Source organism: Gymnodraco acuticeps, unplaced genomic scaffold (genome assembly GCF_902827175.1).
Source record: "Gymnodraco acuticeps unplaced genomic scaffold, fGymAcu1.1, whole genome shotgun sequence".
NCBI lineage: Eukaryota > Metazoa > Chordata > Actinopteri > Perciformes > Bathydraconidae > Gymnodraco > Gymnodraco acuticeps.
Window position 1 is genome coordinate 1,162,368 of NW_022990743.1, and position 19,413 is coordinate 1,181,780.

General features: G+C 40.9%; 1 protein-coding gene across 1 annotated transcript; it reads left to right on the plus strand.

Annotated features, from left to right (window-relative positions):
- Positions 1-17,029: 17,029 nt before the first annotated feature.
- On the plus strand, positions 17,030-17,528 carry erich2 (glutamate-rich 2). The gene is made up of 3 exons (XM_034232042.1): positions 17,030-17,079; positions 17,178-17,249; positions 17,340-17,528. Exons 1-3 carry the CDS (start codon positions 17,037-17,039, stop codon positions 17,498-17,500), a joined length of 276 nt encoding a protein of 91 aa, XP_034087933.1. The 5' UTR covers positions 17,030-17,036; the 3' UTR covers positions 17,501-17,528.
- The last annotated feature ends 1,885 nt before the right edge of the window (positions 17,529-19,413 follow it).

Below are 19,413 nucleotides of genomic sequence, written 5' to 3' on the forward strand. Positions count from 1 at the left end.
TTTTAAAGGAGAGTTGTATGCGCAGATGTATAAAGAGAACTGGATACAGCTGAACTGGATACAGTTAAATGAATGAATTTGGCTATGACGCCAACATGGCCTGCCAGGCCAGCAGAAGTACCCGTACATGGGCCCATAGATAAATCTATCGATCGTAAATCTATCGATTAGATTTATGATTCGAAAATTATAAAAGTAGGGTAGACATGTGGATATTATCCGGCTGAACAAAACGTGATCTGTCTCTTCAATTTGTGTCCACAGACCTTATTTTGAGCTTTTTTCCATAATCCTATGGAGAAATTGCATTGTTTTTTGTCGAAGGAACCGGAAGTGGTGAAATGCTAACTTACTTCCGGGTTTTAGGATGCGTCACTGTGGCACTCTATTACCTGTCTGTATTATGTTGCAGCTCAGCTGATTTTGGATTGATGGTTCAAAGCGAGAGGGACTTAAGTGAGAGTGAAAAGTAATTTTAAAATAGGTCAGCAATTTCCCATCCTATAGGTTGCTATGTATCTAACCCAGCGACGTGCAGTCAGGGGAGGCAGGGGAGGCAGAGCCTCACCTGTCATACTCCAATGTAACGGAAAAACAACTAAAGAAAAACTAAATAGTAATAATAATAAAATGTCTCCACTGATCTGTGTTGTAAATGTGATTTATGTATGATTCCAATCGCTTTTTATAGTCAAAATCAGCAAATTTGCCAAGCTCCGCTACAACTACGGGTAGCGATGAGAAGTGAGGCAGGGACGAGCTCTGCCTCTCGTAAGCCCACAGTAACTTGCTGGAGCGCGGGCACTAATTTAGCGCGGGCACTTATTTTGTGAGCGCGCTCAAGCCAGTTACTGTGAGGTAAGGTGAGGCACAGATGAGCTCTGCCTCACCTCAGAATGCGTCACCCCACAGAAACTGGCTGGAAAGCGGGCCCTAAGCGCATGCCTGCACCATCTCACTATGTCACCAATGTAATGTTTGTAGATCCCTTTATTACATTTATCCTCGCCATACACAGTCTCTAAATAACTTATTTCACGTATATATGATATTTAGGCTCGCTGGTCTCATCATACAACGGCAATGAAAAAAGCACCAGGGGAGGCAGCCATAACCCGCTGAAGGGGGCGCAAGTGAGCCCACAGGTCCTTGTTGCTACTGTTATTCTACGCAGAGACGGTATAGACGCGAACAACAAACTAGACTTTTGAAACTACAGGAAGATAAGGAGGACTTTTACAAAAAAGTAATAGAGATTGTTGTCCAGAAGGATAGCATGGACTTAATCTTCAAGTCAAGGTAAGACCACAATTGTAATGCAAATGGATCTTACTAAGAAAGAACAATCCAATATTTAAATTGTGGGTAGGCCTATCCTTTTGTTGAATGGTCTGTTTAAAATGAATTGAAGCATCAGACTAAAAAAGCTTTTGAAAATAACCGAATATTTCGATTACGGTCAAAATATAATATTTGTAAATCTGACTCTGAAAGAGTCAGTGCCTCACCAGCCATGAACCTCACCGCACGTCACTGATCTAACCCTTTCTCCTGTCTTTGTCTCCCTCTTTCAGCACAAGAACCCCAGCGGGATTCAATGGAGCCTGAAGACCTGCAATGAGACCCTCACCCTGAGCCTGAGTCTCAACTCCCAGAGTTTTGCAAGCCTCTCCCTGTTCCTTCTTTTTATTAAACAGACATTAAGCTTCCCAATGGTGTGGTCTTCGTTTTCTGGAAAATATGATTACCTCACATGTTTTGTTGCTGTTGTTGTCTTTTGTGATAGTTAAATTGCTCCTGCTGACTTGAGCCAGCCATTCTTTCCTCCTCTCTGTGTCAGTGGGGAAACTTTACATTTGTACTCCTTTCTCTGAGCGCTTGGAGCATCCCCAGGCAGCACAGCAAACCATGGGGGAGACTATATGCCAGGGCAACACGGAGGAAAAGGCACAGACAAACTGCATGACATGCTATTCAATGTTTATGGAATTTTATTTGCAATGGATGTTCCTAAAACAACACATTTAACATCATCATCATGCTGCTGCTGCTAGTCCTTTGACTCATTGTGCTGTCAGTTGATAATCATTGATAGGCACCTGTGGGTCTCCTGTCCTTTCTGAAAGTCATAAAGATTACATTAGTCATTTAGATTACTTATGTCCTCACTTACCATGGGATTACTGAAACCACCATGAATGAAAGAAATGGTAGAAATTAATCAAATCAGAATTTTAAAACCTTCCTTCCCATCCCTCTAAATCAGTGTTTCTCAAACTTTTTCATACCAAGGACCACTTAACCAATACAAAAAAACTCACGTACCACCTAACTTCACAAATATCCAAAAACACATCGTTTTTTAGAACAGATTACAAATCGCCTGAAAATGGTACAAACAAGTGGCAACATGTGTGATGAAGGTGTTGCGCTGGGCTTTATCATGCAATCAAAAGTTAAACTTAAGCTCGCTCCATTGCAGAGATATTCCCGCAAGAGTGCGGAAAACTTAAATAAGTTAATTTATTTCAAATGTTACCAATATACTCACGGACCACCAGTGGTCCGCGGACCACACTTTGAGAAGCACTGCTCTAAATATATCAATAAACATTAGGATGTGATGCTCCTGACCATACAGGTTTAAGAAGATAATATTTGTTTTAAAGAATTCAAAGCAATAAACTATAGCAACAGGCTCTTTAACCAAGGCAACGTTAGTCTAACATGTATATGTTAATAGGTAAGATAGCTGTTCACACTATCTATATATATTTTCTACTTTTTTTAATGCTATTTTATTTCTATTTAAGATGATTAAATGTTCGATTGTTTAATTCTAGTCTTTTAACTCTCTAATGTACAATGCCTTGTCTTTTGCTGCTAAAATGCAAACATTTCCCCAATTGGTATCAATAAAGTAGGCCTACTTCTTATCTTAATCCTCAAATATTAGCAAATTATACTTTAAAAAAAACAAAAACATATTGATGTAACGACATACACATATCGATATGTTGTATAAATATTGCAAACTTTCTGAGTCTCTCTGAACCAACGTGAAGATCAAGCATTTTGGACTTCCGCTGTCGCAACTCTTCCATCTATATGGCGCTGGGCCCACCTGTATATTAATTTAAGTGTATATTTAGAATATATTCATTGCTTTACCTTGCTGTCCGGCAGCCATTTCTGATGGGAAACTGATGGCGTTATTTCAATGTTTCGTCTCCTTAATAAACAGACCAGACTCCTTTGACAAAAACAACCATTTTAACTTGCACAAAATGTGTAAAGGGTTAGTTTCGTATTCAACAAAGTCACTCAATAACATGAATAAACTAAGTGATCAAGGCAACGGCAGATCAGCAACTCAGCATAGATAACCTCTTTGCGTGCACACCACAATCTACTGTAGGGACACACTGACCATGATTTAGCAGCTCATACGACCCCACTTAAAACATTTGAACTATCCCTTTAAGATGATCGCTATTTTTGACCTTCAATCATATTGTCGGTAATTACGTTTTCCAAGAAGATTAACCAGAGTTAACAAGTATTTAGTAATCACAATATTTTACAGTGGAAAATCACTCCTGCATGCATAACATTTAAAACAACTGCATTACAAATTCAAGTTTTGCTTCAAAAATGTCCCTTAAAGGGGACCTATCATGCAAAATGCACCTTGTACGTCTTACATGAATATGTGTCCCCGGCAGTGGCGGCGCTAGGGGGTGGCTACTTGGGCTCAAGCCCCGGATGTTTTCTGAAAAGCCCCGGATGTTTCACTTTAAAAAAAAAAGAAGTCCGGAGTCCACCAGAGAGGCAGCCGCTGCGGGACATTAGCCTGCGTACTGCGTAGCCTTCCCTGCCCTGAAGAAGAATAAGTGATCCTTCCTAGTGCCTGACAAGTTTTAAGCTAATAGCCTATAAAGTTATGGATATTAGAAAGTTATTTTCATCGAAGCAGGTGCCACAAGCTGCAGCAGCAGCAGTATCAGCAGCTGACAATAATGTCATCACCAGCAGTGAATACATGGATGATGTTTCAGGTTTGTGAATCTAATGGTGATATCTGCACTCTGGCTGACTGAGTAAGAAGTGAAAAAGAGTGATGTAACGTTAATGTTGTAGCTAGTAAACATGGAGTAACCACACTAATGCCCCTTTCACACCAGCGCTTTTTCATCTCCGGCTCGGAGCTGGAGCCTGAAAAGCGCCGGTGTTTCCTGTTTACACCGCAGCGGCGCCGGCTCTTAGCTCCGGAATCCGGTTCACTTCCAGCTCCAAAAAATTGTCGGTCTAGAGGCAAGAGCTTCGGAGCTAAGAGGTGGCGTCGCTTACGTCTGTCTCTCTTACGTCGAGGCGTGCAGGAAACTAAACCCACCTCCCCTGAACATGGGTCAACTGTCATGCCTGCCTACAAGCAGTAGTGCTTATAAACACACTTTATAAAGTCAGGCAACACTAACCAGGCTTCGTGTGATTCTGTTTATTTGTACCTTACTTTGACCATCCGTTCACTGTTATTGATCATTGTGGAGAGAGGCAGACGTGTTGTTTTGTATTATAGCAGCTATCGGATGGAATCAATACATGGGCTGCACAGGTTGTCGTGTCCGACTATCACAAGTAGAATCATAATAAAAATACGCCGGTAAAATGTGCCTGTAGAAAACGGTTTATGCCACAATAGGATAGCAATAGCAAGTAGTCAGTTTAGCTTCGGTTGCTATGCTAACATCACCCATTTTATACCAGAGAAACTTTCATAACAGCGTTGTGATACCAAACAGCGTCAATTCAGACTGACACACATTCACTTAGGCTAAGGGGAACTGGGGATATATCAGCTGCTTGTGTGAGTCGGACAGTGAATACTTTAGAGCGGCCGCTGCAGTGTGAGCTAACCGGGAGCTAACGGAGGAGAATAAACTCCCGTGGAAGAGCAGCCAACACTGCAGCGGTCAGTAAATGCTGCAGAAACACATTAATAAACAATGAACCACGGCACTCTGGAGCAAAGTATAAGGTTGGAGAAGTCGTTATTCAATTTATTCTGGCTTCGTGTGATTAAAAGCAACACGATCATCAACCCGACGGAGTTCCCCGTTGTTGTTGTTGTTGTTGTGAGCGCCGTAATGCCGTTGGGGAGCAAATCAGCGATGTAAACGGTGACGTCATGACGCAGCAGCGGCAGCACCAGTCGGGTGCTGGGCGGTGTGAACAGAGCGGGAGCAGAAAAGGGAAACCGGAGCTGAACCAGAAAAGCTCTAGCTCGGAGCTAGAAAGGGAAAAGCGCTGGTGTGAAAGCCGCATAAGTATACCCTTATATGTTAGTATGTATACAGAACATGACTAAAAATTATCCTAAGATGTAACGTTAACCCTTCATACCTCAGTCTACTTTTAAGACACTAAAATAACGTATTCCAATTTTTATTTTGTTTTCGCGCGTGGAATTATACGGGTTCTCGTTTCAGTACACATAACAACGGAACCATAGCAACGGAACTGACAGGCAACAGTCAGAAACGTGACTCTTACACTCTTTACGTCACAAACAAAGATGGTGGATGAGAATAGATCTATAAAATGATAAGCAATGCGCCAGAATCAAGGTGAGACTATCCGCATCCTTTAAAACTCTACGCACATTCGTATCACCGAAATAAGTAAACGACTGTATTTGAGTGAGTTAAGGCATTAGTTTGCTTCATTAAAGGGTGTTAATGAATAAGTGTTCTCCAGTGCCTTTTGTCCGCTTTAAGGTATTATTAAGGTAGGGTTAATGTTGCTCTCAAAGTGCACCAGATTGATGCTTTTAACTTCAATATTTAAAAAAAAAATCTTCCCGGGGAGCATGCCCCCGGACCCCCCTTGAGAAGGCGACGACCACCCTAAAGGATGTTCGGTCCACCCCCCACTTGTAAAAAAATAGCACTTTACCCCTGCAAAAACAACTCCCCCCCAACAACTCCTGGGCTAAGCCCCGGATCTCCTACAATCCTAAATCCGCCACTGGTCCCCGGTGTGTCAGGGAACTCACCAAGTGTCAGAAAACACAACCCTCTCTATTTTCCTCCATACCCAAAAAACGGGGCTGCAATGGATCTGATACAGACTGATACAGATTTGAAAATAGTCTGACGTCAGTGACGATCAGGGGAATGAGAGGTTGCCGTGGCATGGTAACAGGATGGTAACATGACGCTCGTAACTCGGCCCCCTCCTTTGCAGGGGGGCGTGGTCAGCTGCAGCGCATGCAAAGACAGGGGTGAAGGAGAGCAAAATAGAGCGAAATGAGGCATGGCTAAAATGCATGATCTGTTTGCTATTTTGAAAAAGAAAACGTATAAATATACATTATATAGGTATGGCCCTACAATATATTATTCAAATATAGCATGATATGTCTCATTTAAAGGACATGTAGGCCTGCAGCCCCACTCACAGGTGTTTCCACTTTCTGCCTAATTAGGCCTCTTCTCAGGAGTGTGGGTGTGACTCCCGCCTCACTCTGCTGTTCCACATGATAACCTCTCAGTATGGCTCTCTTCTGTGTTCCTCTAAACATGTCTGCTTCTCTGCTCACTGGTGGTGTCTGGCCTATTTAACTATATTTAAAAAGAGACACTAGGTGAATTCAGTAAAAAAAAAACTAAAACAGATATCACCATGACACTTGAATTGTTAATTATATACAATATGGTAGATATCTTTTGGATTCTAAAATGGTATGTTTACATAAGCAAATGAATATTTAGCAAATTAACATTATCTTGTTAAAAAATGTGCCAATTTGCCTATCATTTCAAAACAGAAATCTAAACATTTGATAAAGCCAGTCTAAACATAATTCTGCCATGTTTTTAGAAATAGAATCTTCTATAAATCAAGCTATGAATGATTAAGCCCCTCTGTAAAAAAGAAAAACTTGAAAAAATTAATAACGAAACTGTAAAGTCTAGTGAATGTAAAAGCTACTGAAACTACGGTGGCCGACAAGTGCAAACACGCTACATCGGCCCAAATAACTTCCATTGCGAGGAACACGCTGCAGACTCAAAAATAATACATATAAAGAATCACAAACGTACCAAAACACATGCAAATGAAGAAACATTTTTCAACAACTTGACAAAACATGCAGACTATTTACTGAATCCGCCGCATAAAATGGTCCGGTGCTTCACTTTTTAATGTCCCCGTTTCCATTGTGTTTTGATGCAATTCTGCAGCAATTGTTTTATTTGCAGCAGTTCATTTATGCAGCGCTTTAAGTAAACGCTGCACATGTTTCGTGAAGTTGGTGAATCTCTTAATGCTGCGCATGTGTTAGTGAAGATGTTAATCCATTTGCATTTGTTTTGGCACATTTGTGTTTTTATATTGACATTTCATTCTTAAATTGCGTGTTTCTCCTAATAAAAGTGTTTTTGGCCCTTGTGGCCTGTTGCACGGGTCGGCCAACGTAGAAAAAGGCCGTTAAAGGTATGTATTTTCAAATTTCATACATTCATTTTGCAAAATCAATATGAAATGTTTGGATTAAATATGCAATAGGCATTATCTAATGTTAACGTTTTGTGTACCTACCATTAATGTATAGGCGACAGAATATGTTAAAATAAACACCATGATGTGTGTTATGGATGTTTTCTTTCCATTAGTCTAAAATAAGTAATGTTATGGAAGCAAAAAAAAGCCTATTCTCAAAAAGACTTGTGTTGACCATGTTTTTGCATCTAATGTCTCTCCTTTAAAAATTCACTTTAGACCAGATGTTCTTAAGTGGACCGAATGCATCTCTTTAAACTACAACACAATACCTACAAACCTAAAACGTTCACAAATGCAATATACAGTAAGAGCCAGGCAACAAGCATTTGACAGGGAGTAAACAGGCTCTGCTAGTGGCAGCAAGCATTGCTCTATAAATCACAAAGGTAAATGGTCTATGTTTAAGGTTTAACCACCTCCTATTAAAGAGTCATGTATGGCTGTCAGCATGGTGTTTATTGGGAACATTTAGCTATTAACCAAAACACATTACAGTCTGTTTACACTCCTCTTCACCCCTAGGATGACAGAAATCTTGCTTCCCACTTTTGATGATTTTGACATCTTTATATTTACTGTAGTTCAATTACCTGCGCTAAAAAAAAGAGGAATCGGGAGCAGTCTTTAGAGGAGAGAGGGGGAAATGGGGGAGAGGAATAAGAAGCAAAGGGAAAACGTGAGATGGACACAGGGAAGAGGGAGGAAAACAGAGGAAGAAGAAGGTGAATGATGGATGGATGTGTGTTTGTGTGAGGATAGAGAGAGAGAGGTGTGTGTGAGGGCACCATTAAAGCCTTGTACAATAAATCTCTGACAGTGCGTGTGTGTGTGGAGATAACAGAGGGACGTCTCTCTCCATTCTGGCTCCGTCAGGATGATGTATGCATCCCTTTCTTCCTCCCTGTGAAATATTACAGGGGGGCTCAGTGTGTGATCTCGGGCAGCATGCGGCCAACGTGTTTGGTGATTCTTCACCTCTTATCAGCGCTCACATGAGGTATTGTAGATGGGAGACTTGTGGCCGCCTGGGAAAAGAGGCGAAATGACCCAGAAACACACTCACACACATACAGATGCGCAGCAAACAAACACAAAAAGAATAAAATTCAGGGGGAAAGGGAGAAACGGGCAACAGCTGACAGTGACAGCTTTTCTTGATCGAGGGCTACGAGCTTGACAGGTGTGATTGATCACATAATGGCGAGCACATATCGGCACTCTGCTCTTCATTTAGCTGACAGCATTTTCTTTATGGCACCTTGTGTTATGGTATCATAATCATGCCAATGCCATTGGAGCGCCCCTGGAATAAATCTTTATAATCCCCCCCCCCCCATTCCACCACATGAGCTGTTGATGCTGCTCGGGGCCTTTCTGTCCTCTTCTTGCCGTTTCAAATGGCCGCTTTGGCTGTCACTCAAATTACCTCATCGTTCAACTGCATGATGGGGGGAGAGAAACAGAGTGAAAGCACACAGAGGAGGAGGAGGAGGAGGAGGAGGAGGAGGAGGAGGAGGAGGAGGAGGAGGAGGAGGAGGAGGAGGAGGAGGAGGAGGAGGAGGAGAGAAAGATGGGGGATGTGTTTCTCCTCAGGTGCCACCTTGCAATCTTACCTGTCAGCCTACAGAAACTGGTGAGTGATGGCTTTCTGAGGACAAATGTAAACATATTGAAGCATTTCAATTAGTTAATGCTGCAGTTATCAATATTCTTAATATAATAATAATAATATTCTTACAATGGATGAAATAACCACTGCTGCGTGTCAATGTCTTACTCCTTGTAATGTGGTTGTAGGCAGTCCAAAAGTACGCCGTATGGTAACAATTGCCCCATTCCTTCCGTTCGTTTGACAATTCTTTCAAAACACAGGCAAAAAATACAAATCCAGTACCAGCAATGGATGTGAGATTATGAAACATATTGCAATGGAAATTGTGCTGGAAAGTGCTGTAGAAACTGCAGTGAAAAATTGTGGCCAACAGAAAATGTTGTCTCCCAAAACATCCAAGGGAGCAGGTTAAAGCAGCACGGTTAAACAACCACTAACCCCGCCCCAAGCTTCGGTTCACGCCCACCACCTAAATACGTGAAAAACACCACATAATAAATAAACATCAAGAGACCTTACATATGGCTTCTACACCTTGCTTACACTTACTATTTTGAGTTCGTATGGATGTCAAAATGGCGGTCACAGTGATGGTTGGTCAAAAATGATGTTGGTCAAAAAGTTGAGTATTGAATGATGGACAATTATAACCCTCAATGGGTGCCATCTTGGCTACGGAAAAGGTAAAGGACCATCATACTTGTAAAAAGTGGGCAAGGAAGCTGCATGGTTGTTAGTACGTTAAGTAAGTGTTCTACGTAACTACTTGTTGACTTGTGGTTTCACACTGGACACCACCAGTATAGGCTTGCGTAAAAGTAATGTGTTTGTTAAGAACTTGAGTTGTCCATGGAGCATTTAGCAGCTAAATGTTTCCCTCAGGAGTTGATGGAGACAAAACAGAACAAGTGGCCAGAACAGACTTTGATTGAAAGCATTGCTGGTATCGCTCAGCTTGTGAGTCTGTTTTTGTGTTTTAATTACAAAATGTGCCATGGGTTTGTATTTCTGTATGTCTGAGTCACGGACCTAAATTTAGTCAAGAGCAAGGGCACATGGAGAAGGTGGTCGGAAGTAAGGGTTTAAAGGGTTCATTAATCTCAAGAACGCCTCTAGTTTGTCAATGTTTTCGGCTTCTTTGCAGGTGTGTGGTTGAGTTTGAAAATAGGCACGAGTGAGTAACAGCAGGAAGTGGGGTAGGGGGCCCATCACTTCTTTTAATAAGAAGTTGAAGGACCTTTAAGGTTGTCTGTGTGAAAGAGATACATGTAGGTTCATATGCTTCCCTGTTTCTCTCAGAAATCTCCATAAAGGTTTAAACCAGCCTTATGGATCTCTGTTAAATGTGGTTCATGAAGCATACAGTACACCCTCTTGTACCAACTTTACCATTCCACTGCACCTTTATATCCTTAAAATAAATGTTGAAAAAGAGTTCTCTCACACTTCCAGGTTGTGGGAATAAGCATGTGTGCCTTTTATGGCTAATACCTATTTGCTATGATAATTTTGAACGCTGCTTCTGTATATCTTTTCAATACAGAGCCTGGACATATTTTTGCACAATCATCATTACATATTGATATGGCTTTTTGAATATGCTATTCAAGTCCCCTTATAAAGTGAGTTTCTGTAGGCTCCATTATGGGAACATCTTCCTTTACGGATGGGTGGCCAGCAGAAAGGACAGAGGCAGAAAATGAAGCAGGGAAAAAGCTGGATACTGTGGAAAGTGGGAGGCAGATGGATGGAGCGGAAGGAAGGGGTGGAACGCAAAGCCCCCTGAAATGGGTGATGAGTGAGGCAGAGACAGAGATGGAGTGAGGAAAGAAAATGAAGAAATACAGAGTTGATGAGTGAGTAAAATGATGAATGGGCTGAAAGGGACACAGATGGGCCGGCTCCATCAGTGAGCGGTGTGGCCGAGAAAGGGAAAGAGTGAGTGAAAGAGTGCTTACTAAGTCAGAGATGATGATGATTGTGATACAGACGGATAATAAAGTGCCCAGAAGCAGGAGTCATCCTCTTAAATAGATTTCACATTAAAAGCAAAGCATGGCTAATAACATGAATATTAGCGGTAAAACCCCTTGGCTCATGTTACGAGGACAGAAACAAGTGAGTGATTTAATAGAGCAAACACAATAATCTGACGTGTCACTTCAGCATGTGTTTCTACTGTACGTGTGTGTGCACTCACGCAATGTCATTTGAATGAAGGAAAGCGGACAGAGGCGATGCCTTTTTGCAGAAATGATAACCTGAACTGATAAACATGAATCAAGAATCAAGGGGACCTTTTAAACGAGTTCCAGACTGTTCACTTTTTGAAAGGCAAATGTTGGTGAAATGCATAAAAGTGTATTTGCTCAGTGAGTAAAAGATGTAAAGGCGATAACACAAACAACAACCAGTCAGGACCTGTCTATCACATGGTAGCCACGCCCTTAATCTGACCCCACTTGATCTTCTATTTTTCTCTAAATGGGACCATCATTTTACAGTTTTTATTAAGGAAGACTTGAACCTAGCACTTGACACCATAAACGTGTTAGGAAAATGTTTACTTTGGTAGTAAATCAATTAGGAAGTTTTCCAAAGACTTCTATGCAATCGTATTTCTCCAGTGGAATTGCCTATGCTGGCCTTAGAGAGAATGCAGGTTTATGGCAGTTCAGATCAGGAGGTTGCAGCTTGCCTCAAGAAATGGTGTTAATAACTAGCCTGGTTCTCTCCAAAAGTAACACAAGTCACCTTCCAGAATTGATCTCACCGATTAACACAGAAAGTTAACGTTTTTCCACTTTGGTTCATGTAATATCTATAGGTCTCATGGGTGACTATAACAGACAGCTTGTAAACTTAATATGAGGCTAGAACCAGGCAGCAGCAAATACGTTTAGCTAAGCAAACCCCCAATGTGTCATATTTACACTTTTAAGCTTAACAATTCAACATGGTAGGTTATGTTAACTTGTAACAGAGCAGAAAGGTGTCTCATCTAACTCTCTGGAGAAGGAAAATAAGTTAATTTCCAAAAATAAGTTGATTTTTAGTTGTCCATGAGTCATATTAGAGGTTGTTAGCAATGCTATATTTCCTACCTGAGTATATTTTATTGTTGAAACAAAAGGTTGTGTGTATGTGCGTGCGCACCCCAGGATGAACAAACCACCCTCTGTGTTGATGAAGCTAATGAGAATCCCAATAAATGAAATGAAATGGAAAATGAAGAATGTCACTGAGACAAACCCGCCACAGGCCTTATCTGTCAATGACGTTGAAATCACACAATACTCACACAGCTTGTGGCATTCAGGGGTAGCGTGTGATCAATAGGACGGTGTTTCTTTCTCTTGCATCATACACTTTAATTAGCTTTACATGGCACTCCTACTGGAAAAGTAGAATTTTGTCCAACAAATAAATCAATAAGGTAACACCTCACTTGTCCTGTTATGTAGTCTGTTTGTTACGTCAGCACCTGGCATTCGGTAAACCCCCCCCGTCTCTGTTATACAAGAAACACACACACACACACACACACACACAGCCATAATGGAGCAATTATCCTCTACAGCTCCGATCTGCTTCTCTGATTGTAATTTGCATTTATTATTAGCCTTCAGCCTGCCAGGGGCTGTGAGGCGTGAGGATGGATGGTCATACACCACATCACACTGATAGACCTGCACAGATGCTTCATAAACGTGCCACATACACAGACAAAGTTACACAGATGAGGCCATTGTGACAGCGTGATGTGGTTTTGTTTTGTTAATGCTGATCCCTGTTAATGATGGGAACAGTGTGTTCAGTGGCGTTCCATCACAGAAGAACATGCTTCACGTTCCACTGTGACATCCTGCAGGACTGTGACGAGGCCCTTTTCCTGCTCTGTGTTCTCTCTTGCAGTCGGACCCGGGGCTCATCTTATGGAAATGTGTGAGGAGCAGAGTCTCTCAAGGCACATACAGTACATACAACCCGCCAGCACACTAATAGATGAGCATGCTGGGGCTTTCTCAAACACACACACACACACACACACACACACACACACACACACACACACACACACACACACACACACACACACACACACACACACACACACACACACACACACACACACACACACACACACACACACACACACACACACACACCACACACACACACAACCTCATACATGCACACAAAAGGGAATGTGCCCAGGATCACTGAAGTGTGAAATGATTCAGTTATCATGTCGTCTGTGCGGAATATATATTATATATATATATTTCCCATCAACCCTCTATGGCAGGTGTTCCTGATGGGCTGCTGGTGCTGTTTGAGCATGTGTGTGTGTGTGTGTGTGTGTGTGTGTGTGTGTGTGTGTGTGTGTGTGTGTGTGTGTGTGTGTGTGTGTGTGTGTGTGTGTGTGTGTGTGTGTTTTGTGCTTCTCTGTGTCCGTCTGTCTGTTCTCTGGGAGGAAGGTTGAGGGAGGTCTCCATAAAACTAGCTGAAATTGTCAAAACTGATTTTGCGGCTCACAAGAACTTTACACATGGCTTCCACTTGCTATTTTGAGTGCATATGGACAAGAATGGCAAAATGGAGGTCACTATTTTTGACTGTTGAGTACCCTGATGATCTGATGGTACAGATGTTTGTCAAAAAGTTTAGTATTGAATGATAGGCATTTGCAAAAGAGTTATTAAACCTCCAAATAACTATTTTGTGAGAACCGTAGGCAAGATGGAAGCCATTGAGGATTGCAATTGTCCATCATTCAATACTCAACTTTTTGACCGACATCTGTGCACCATCAAGGGAATCTATAAAAAAATGAACTGATGGTGTCTACAAGTTATGGACACCAATTCGTTTTTTCCCTTTTTGTTTTGTTTTACTCCTTTACAACTTCTTGAGTTGTGGAGCTATAGTTATTATACTTAACCCTCAATTGGACTCCTTGTTTACTTTAGTTACTTAGTGACATCACTATGGGTGAAAAGAGGTGCTGCAGCACAGGCAGTGTGAGAAAAATGTTGAACATTAAAGCATGTAAACATCTCAGAGTAGAGGAACAAAATACAATTATGAAACCTGAAAATGAGCATCATTTGGCACGTTTAAATCCCTGTAAACCTGTTTCCTCGAACATTCTTTGATTACAGTTGTTGGGTTGTTTACTTATGTAGCCTGCTTTGTAGATCTAATCCAATCAAAACACACCACAGAGAGTCCTGATGAAGCAAAATCGACAAGTCTGAATGAATCCTTGACCTTTTAAAAATCGAATCTAAATGATTAAGAATTCCACAACATTCTATGAGAAATAGACTGTGACTAGTGGATGTGTTGTTGCCCATTTCTTTGCTGAGTTTCTTCCACTAATGCATTGACAAAGCACATAAAATGCTACTTATTCCCTCCTCTGCACTCTAGAACACACACAGCCTACTCAGAAGCATTTACACACTCACTTATAAACACACGCACATGGTTCAGTGGCATGTCGCTGTGCATGAGAGGGAACCCAAGGGAGAGCTCAGTCCGAGCAACTTCACTGCACTGCCTAATTGGTGTGTGTGTGTGTGTGTGTGTGTGTGTGTGTGGGTGTGTGTGTGTGTGTGTGTGTGTGTGTGTGTGTGTGTGTGTGTGTGTGTGTGTGTGTGTGTGTGTGTGTGTGTGTGGGTGTGTGTGTGTGTGTGTGTGTGTGTGTGTGTGTGTGTGAGTGATGGAGTAGGAGGTGAAGAGAAAGCATGCACATTTACCAGTTCAAACTAACCTCACCTTTCTCTAAACACTGCTCTAAACTCTGGCACAAAATGAACAAGCCTGTCAGTCATGTGCTAATTTAGTCTCTGTGGGAAGTCTTCAGCCTGTCAATATGACAGTTTGTATCTTCCTGAAATTATAAAACAACCGTGAAACAGTACAGCCAAGTGCTGACGTGACCTGAATCTTTTAACCACACACACAATACCTCCAGCTCCATCCTCACAACACACACACACACAGACACACAGATTCAAGACAGAGGGCAGCTTTTTTCGATGCATGGGCAGCTAATGTAGCAGTTACAGCTACTTATTGGATGACAAATGGCTGACATGGGGGGTGGTCAGAGACAGCTAGGCTGTGTAAGATTGGCAAGGGAGAAAAGCCTTCAAGATTTATATTTTCTGAGGCTTAGATATTGTATATTTGACTTAATTTGCATTCAAATGTATTTTTGGTGAGGTTTTAGTCAACAAATTCCACAAATCAGCCATAACAGCTTTGCACTTCTGGTGTCGGCCTATAAATATATACAGCAGAATAATAAATAGTAGCATAGTGATGTTTTAGCCCAAAAAGATATGTAATGAAGACTACAGTAACATTTTATACATATTTCTAAAACACCTGATAATAATGGGCTTAATTAAAGTTTAACAACCAATACAATAAAAAGAAGCACATAATTATCTATTCAAAATATTTATTTGTAGTCTGCATATTTCTTTAGAATTGCCCGATTTCCGGCAGCCATGAAGCAGCACTGACTCTGAGTAGCTCTATTACTATGGTAACGACTGTTTGCTACGCTGTTGCGTCTGTCCTGCTTGAAATAACTTAGCTAGCTAGGTTAGCCATAACATGAGGAACCCTTAATTAACTTCACATGAATGTTTCACAATTTAAAGAATAAGTATATTGAGTTGCAGTCGAGGTATCTTCCTCAATGAGCAGGTGAGCAACTGGCTTACAGACATTACATATGCGAACGTTAATTAACAGTACAGTTAATAAATAATGGTTACAAATAATGATGTTAGCTACATGCTACCTTAAGATGGCTAGCACTTAACTGGCTACGCTTGTAAATGAACATGCTATAATAACGTAGTCATTTATTACAGTAACGGAATGCTTCAGCTTTTGTTAAATAAATAGCAACGTTTTGGAGGAAATGCATGTTGGGAAGTAGTCAGCATGCAGCTGGATAAATGAAACTTGGATTATCCTGCTCAAGATGTAAATAATTATGATAAAGGTTAGCTGTTGTGAAACAAGGCCCCATTTACTTCCATTCAAAAAAAGTTTCTTCATTTTTTTTGTCTTGTACTGTGTGGAGAACGGCAAAATAACGTTTTTTTTTAACATTCAATGTGACAAGAGGTGGGTATTGATAAACAAACAATTATGATTTCAGGGTTCAAAAACACACACAGGCCAATGTAGTGCCTGGAAAAGATCTGCAAATGAAAGACTTGAAGAAGTGCCATGCAGACTTAGGTACAGTTCCTCTTCCCACACATGAGCCAAATATGGTGGAAGCACAGTGCGAGGAAGAGGAGGTAAAGGATGAAGACATTAAGGCACCATTGGAGCTGATAATGAAGGTAAAGTGAATGATGTCTATCAATGACTCCACACACTTCATGCACCGCTGAGAGGATGGGCTGTTTCATTTCAGATGCCTCAGTAGACAGACACTAGGACCATCCGCAACAAAACCCTCTTAAACTGCAATTCGGCATTCATATTTTTATTTTAATACTATCACACAACTGTATATATTGGAATACACGTTACTTAAACTTCTTGTATTAAATATTATTATTGTATTTTGGACATTCTATGCAACATGTTTTAATGTTTATAAAGATATTTTAATTCTATTTTATCTTATTATTTTTTATTTCATTGGACACTCTCACTAAAACTTCTCCTGTTTATATAAACACAAGCATTCTGATTCTGATCAAAAATCATTTTATCATTTGTTTTAGCAAATTATGTTTTGCGTCATCTTTGTTATAATTAAGTGAGATTGAGACTCAAGCTAAAATGTTGATTTCAGTTCCTCAGAGCTGTGATGGACAGAGACTTGCAGCTGGCCAGCAAACTGTGTCGGATGAGTAAGTATCCTGCATCCATCCACTGAAGTCTGTCAGTCAATAAATCAGCCACCGGTGATGTTAGCCAACGCTGCCTCTTCTTTCATTCCATGTTTCAGTTCTAATCTATGAACCAGACAATCCTGAGGCCTCTGAGTTTCTCCCGCTGATCCAGAAGAAGCTGTCACAGGGTAAAGTGTTTTTTAAAATATTTTTGTACAAAAACCGACACAGCATATTCAAAATCACACCATGAGCTTTTGTCATGCCTTTTCTATCAGAGCAAGAGACAGGGCAGGGCACTGAGAAGGAAGATGCTGACGGGGATAATGAAGCTGAGGAAACATCTCCAAGCTCAGGCTCATCATCAGATGATGATGAGCCTGAAGAAAAGCAAGTAAACAGACACAAGTCTTGTCCTCCTTCTCACATTCATCCTTAGTCATTGTACCAATACAACTGAATGTGAGTCACTGTCAATCTTGTTGCTTCTGGATAATTGTATATATTTAAATCCAAGCAACCTTTTCTTTGTGTATTTTGTAAAAGCTGTGACAATTAGGTTTGTATTTTCACATTTTAACTGCAAATAAAATATTTAAAGTGGACAACCTATAATCTTGCAAAATCTGAACATTACTTTTCCAACTGAGCCCCATCAACAAATAAGAAATGTCTCTTCAGGAAAACCCAGAATTCTCTATATTCTCATATAAAAGTATAGTTCATTTATTTTAACAAGTCTACATTTGAACTGAAAAGAAGGGGCGTGCACAAGTCCAGGCTTCAGTACACTGAGAGACACTGCATTGACCCTCTTTGGTTCGCTGCTAAACAAATAATTGTTTTATTTAGATGTTGTGGTTGCATAACTATGAGTAGCCCATGATAGATACTGTTACAACCCGGCTCCTGGGCTGCAACAAAAAGCAGGGAGGCGAGACGAAGAGTAAGAAAATAACAATTGTTTATTCTCAATAACCAATGAAGTGAAGAGAACCAGCAACAGTGAGTGCCCAAAGGAGTGAGAGCGACGTAACGGCTGCTCCTATATCCTTTTCCTTTCCAGGTGTAGCTCATCAGGCAGGTATCCTCCCACAGGTGCGACTCATCAGCCATGAACCTGTGAACACCCACAAAGCACACCCAGCACCAGACGGCACCCCACGTGGTGTGGAGGGGTCGTCACAAAAGTTAAAGCAAATGTAATCATCATACAATCCAAACTTTTCTAACTTATTGATAAGTGTGCAACACAAAAAAAGAAGTGAAGCCATATGCCTCACCTCATGTCACACTGTAGCAGCAATTGGGTATTTTTGCCTTTAAAGGCTCCAGGTGAGTATTTGTAATTTGTGGGAATGATTATCATCAAATAACGAGTGCAGTGCCCTGTGAATAAACATCTTCACATTTGCTCCCAAACAATGCATCACAGCTTGCAATCACATTGTGCGATATTGGTTTATATATCATACATCACATGCAGGGAGAACAATGCTTAATGTGGACGGACACAAGGTATAGGAATAGGTGTTCTGCCTCAGAGATGACATATTTACTGGTAATTTAGTAATTATCAATAACATTTATACAGATTTGAGTTAACTGTACATTTTGGACTACTTTGGACATCTGCTTGACCATGATAAGTGCAGATTTGTATTATTTCATACACTTTTTTTATTGATTTGTAGTTATTTATTGCTCTTGTGTGACACCTACAATCAGATGGGGGTACCCTTTTTTAAGCGTTTCAGCCCCTCAAAATATCTTTGCACGTGCCTGCAGTGAAGGCATTTCTTTGGATGAGGATGCTGACAATAAAGCATCTTTTTTACAATTCTCCGCACTCTGTAATATCATCACTTGATAAAGGTTACACCATCAGCATCCTACAGTGTAGCGTGCTATCAGCCGGTATGTTCTGAGTTAATATCACATGTCAGAGCGTATCTTTATGAGCGGTCTCCACGCATGACTCGTGAAAAGAGAAGTGTGAGCGCCATCTGATAAAGCCTGTGTAATTTGCAGTGAGTGAATGAACATAATGGCTGCCCATTCAGTGCCAGGACACAGGCATGAGGATGACAATAAGTTAAAGCCAGGCTGGATTCACTTTGATGTCTCAGTGTTATTGTCCATGTCAAGGTTATAAAAAGTGTAAGGTGCAGGTCAAAAATAATGACGCATGCAGGGCTGTCATATCATGAAGGTAAGTATTACAGTGGATGGATCATGGCTTTCTCTGGGTGCCCATTAAAGCCGATTTCCATTGTATTGTATCTTAAACCCAAGTGTGTTTGTCATCTCAAGGTCAATTGCTGTCTTTTTACCATCATGTGACACCCACCC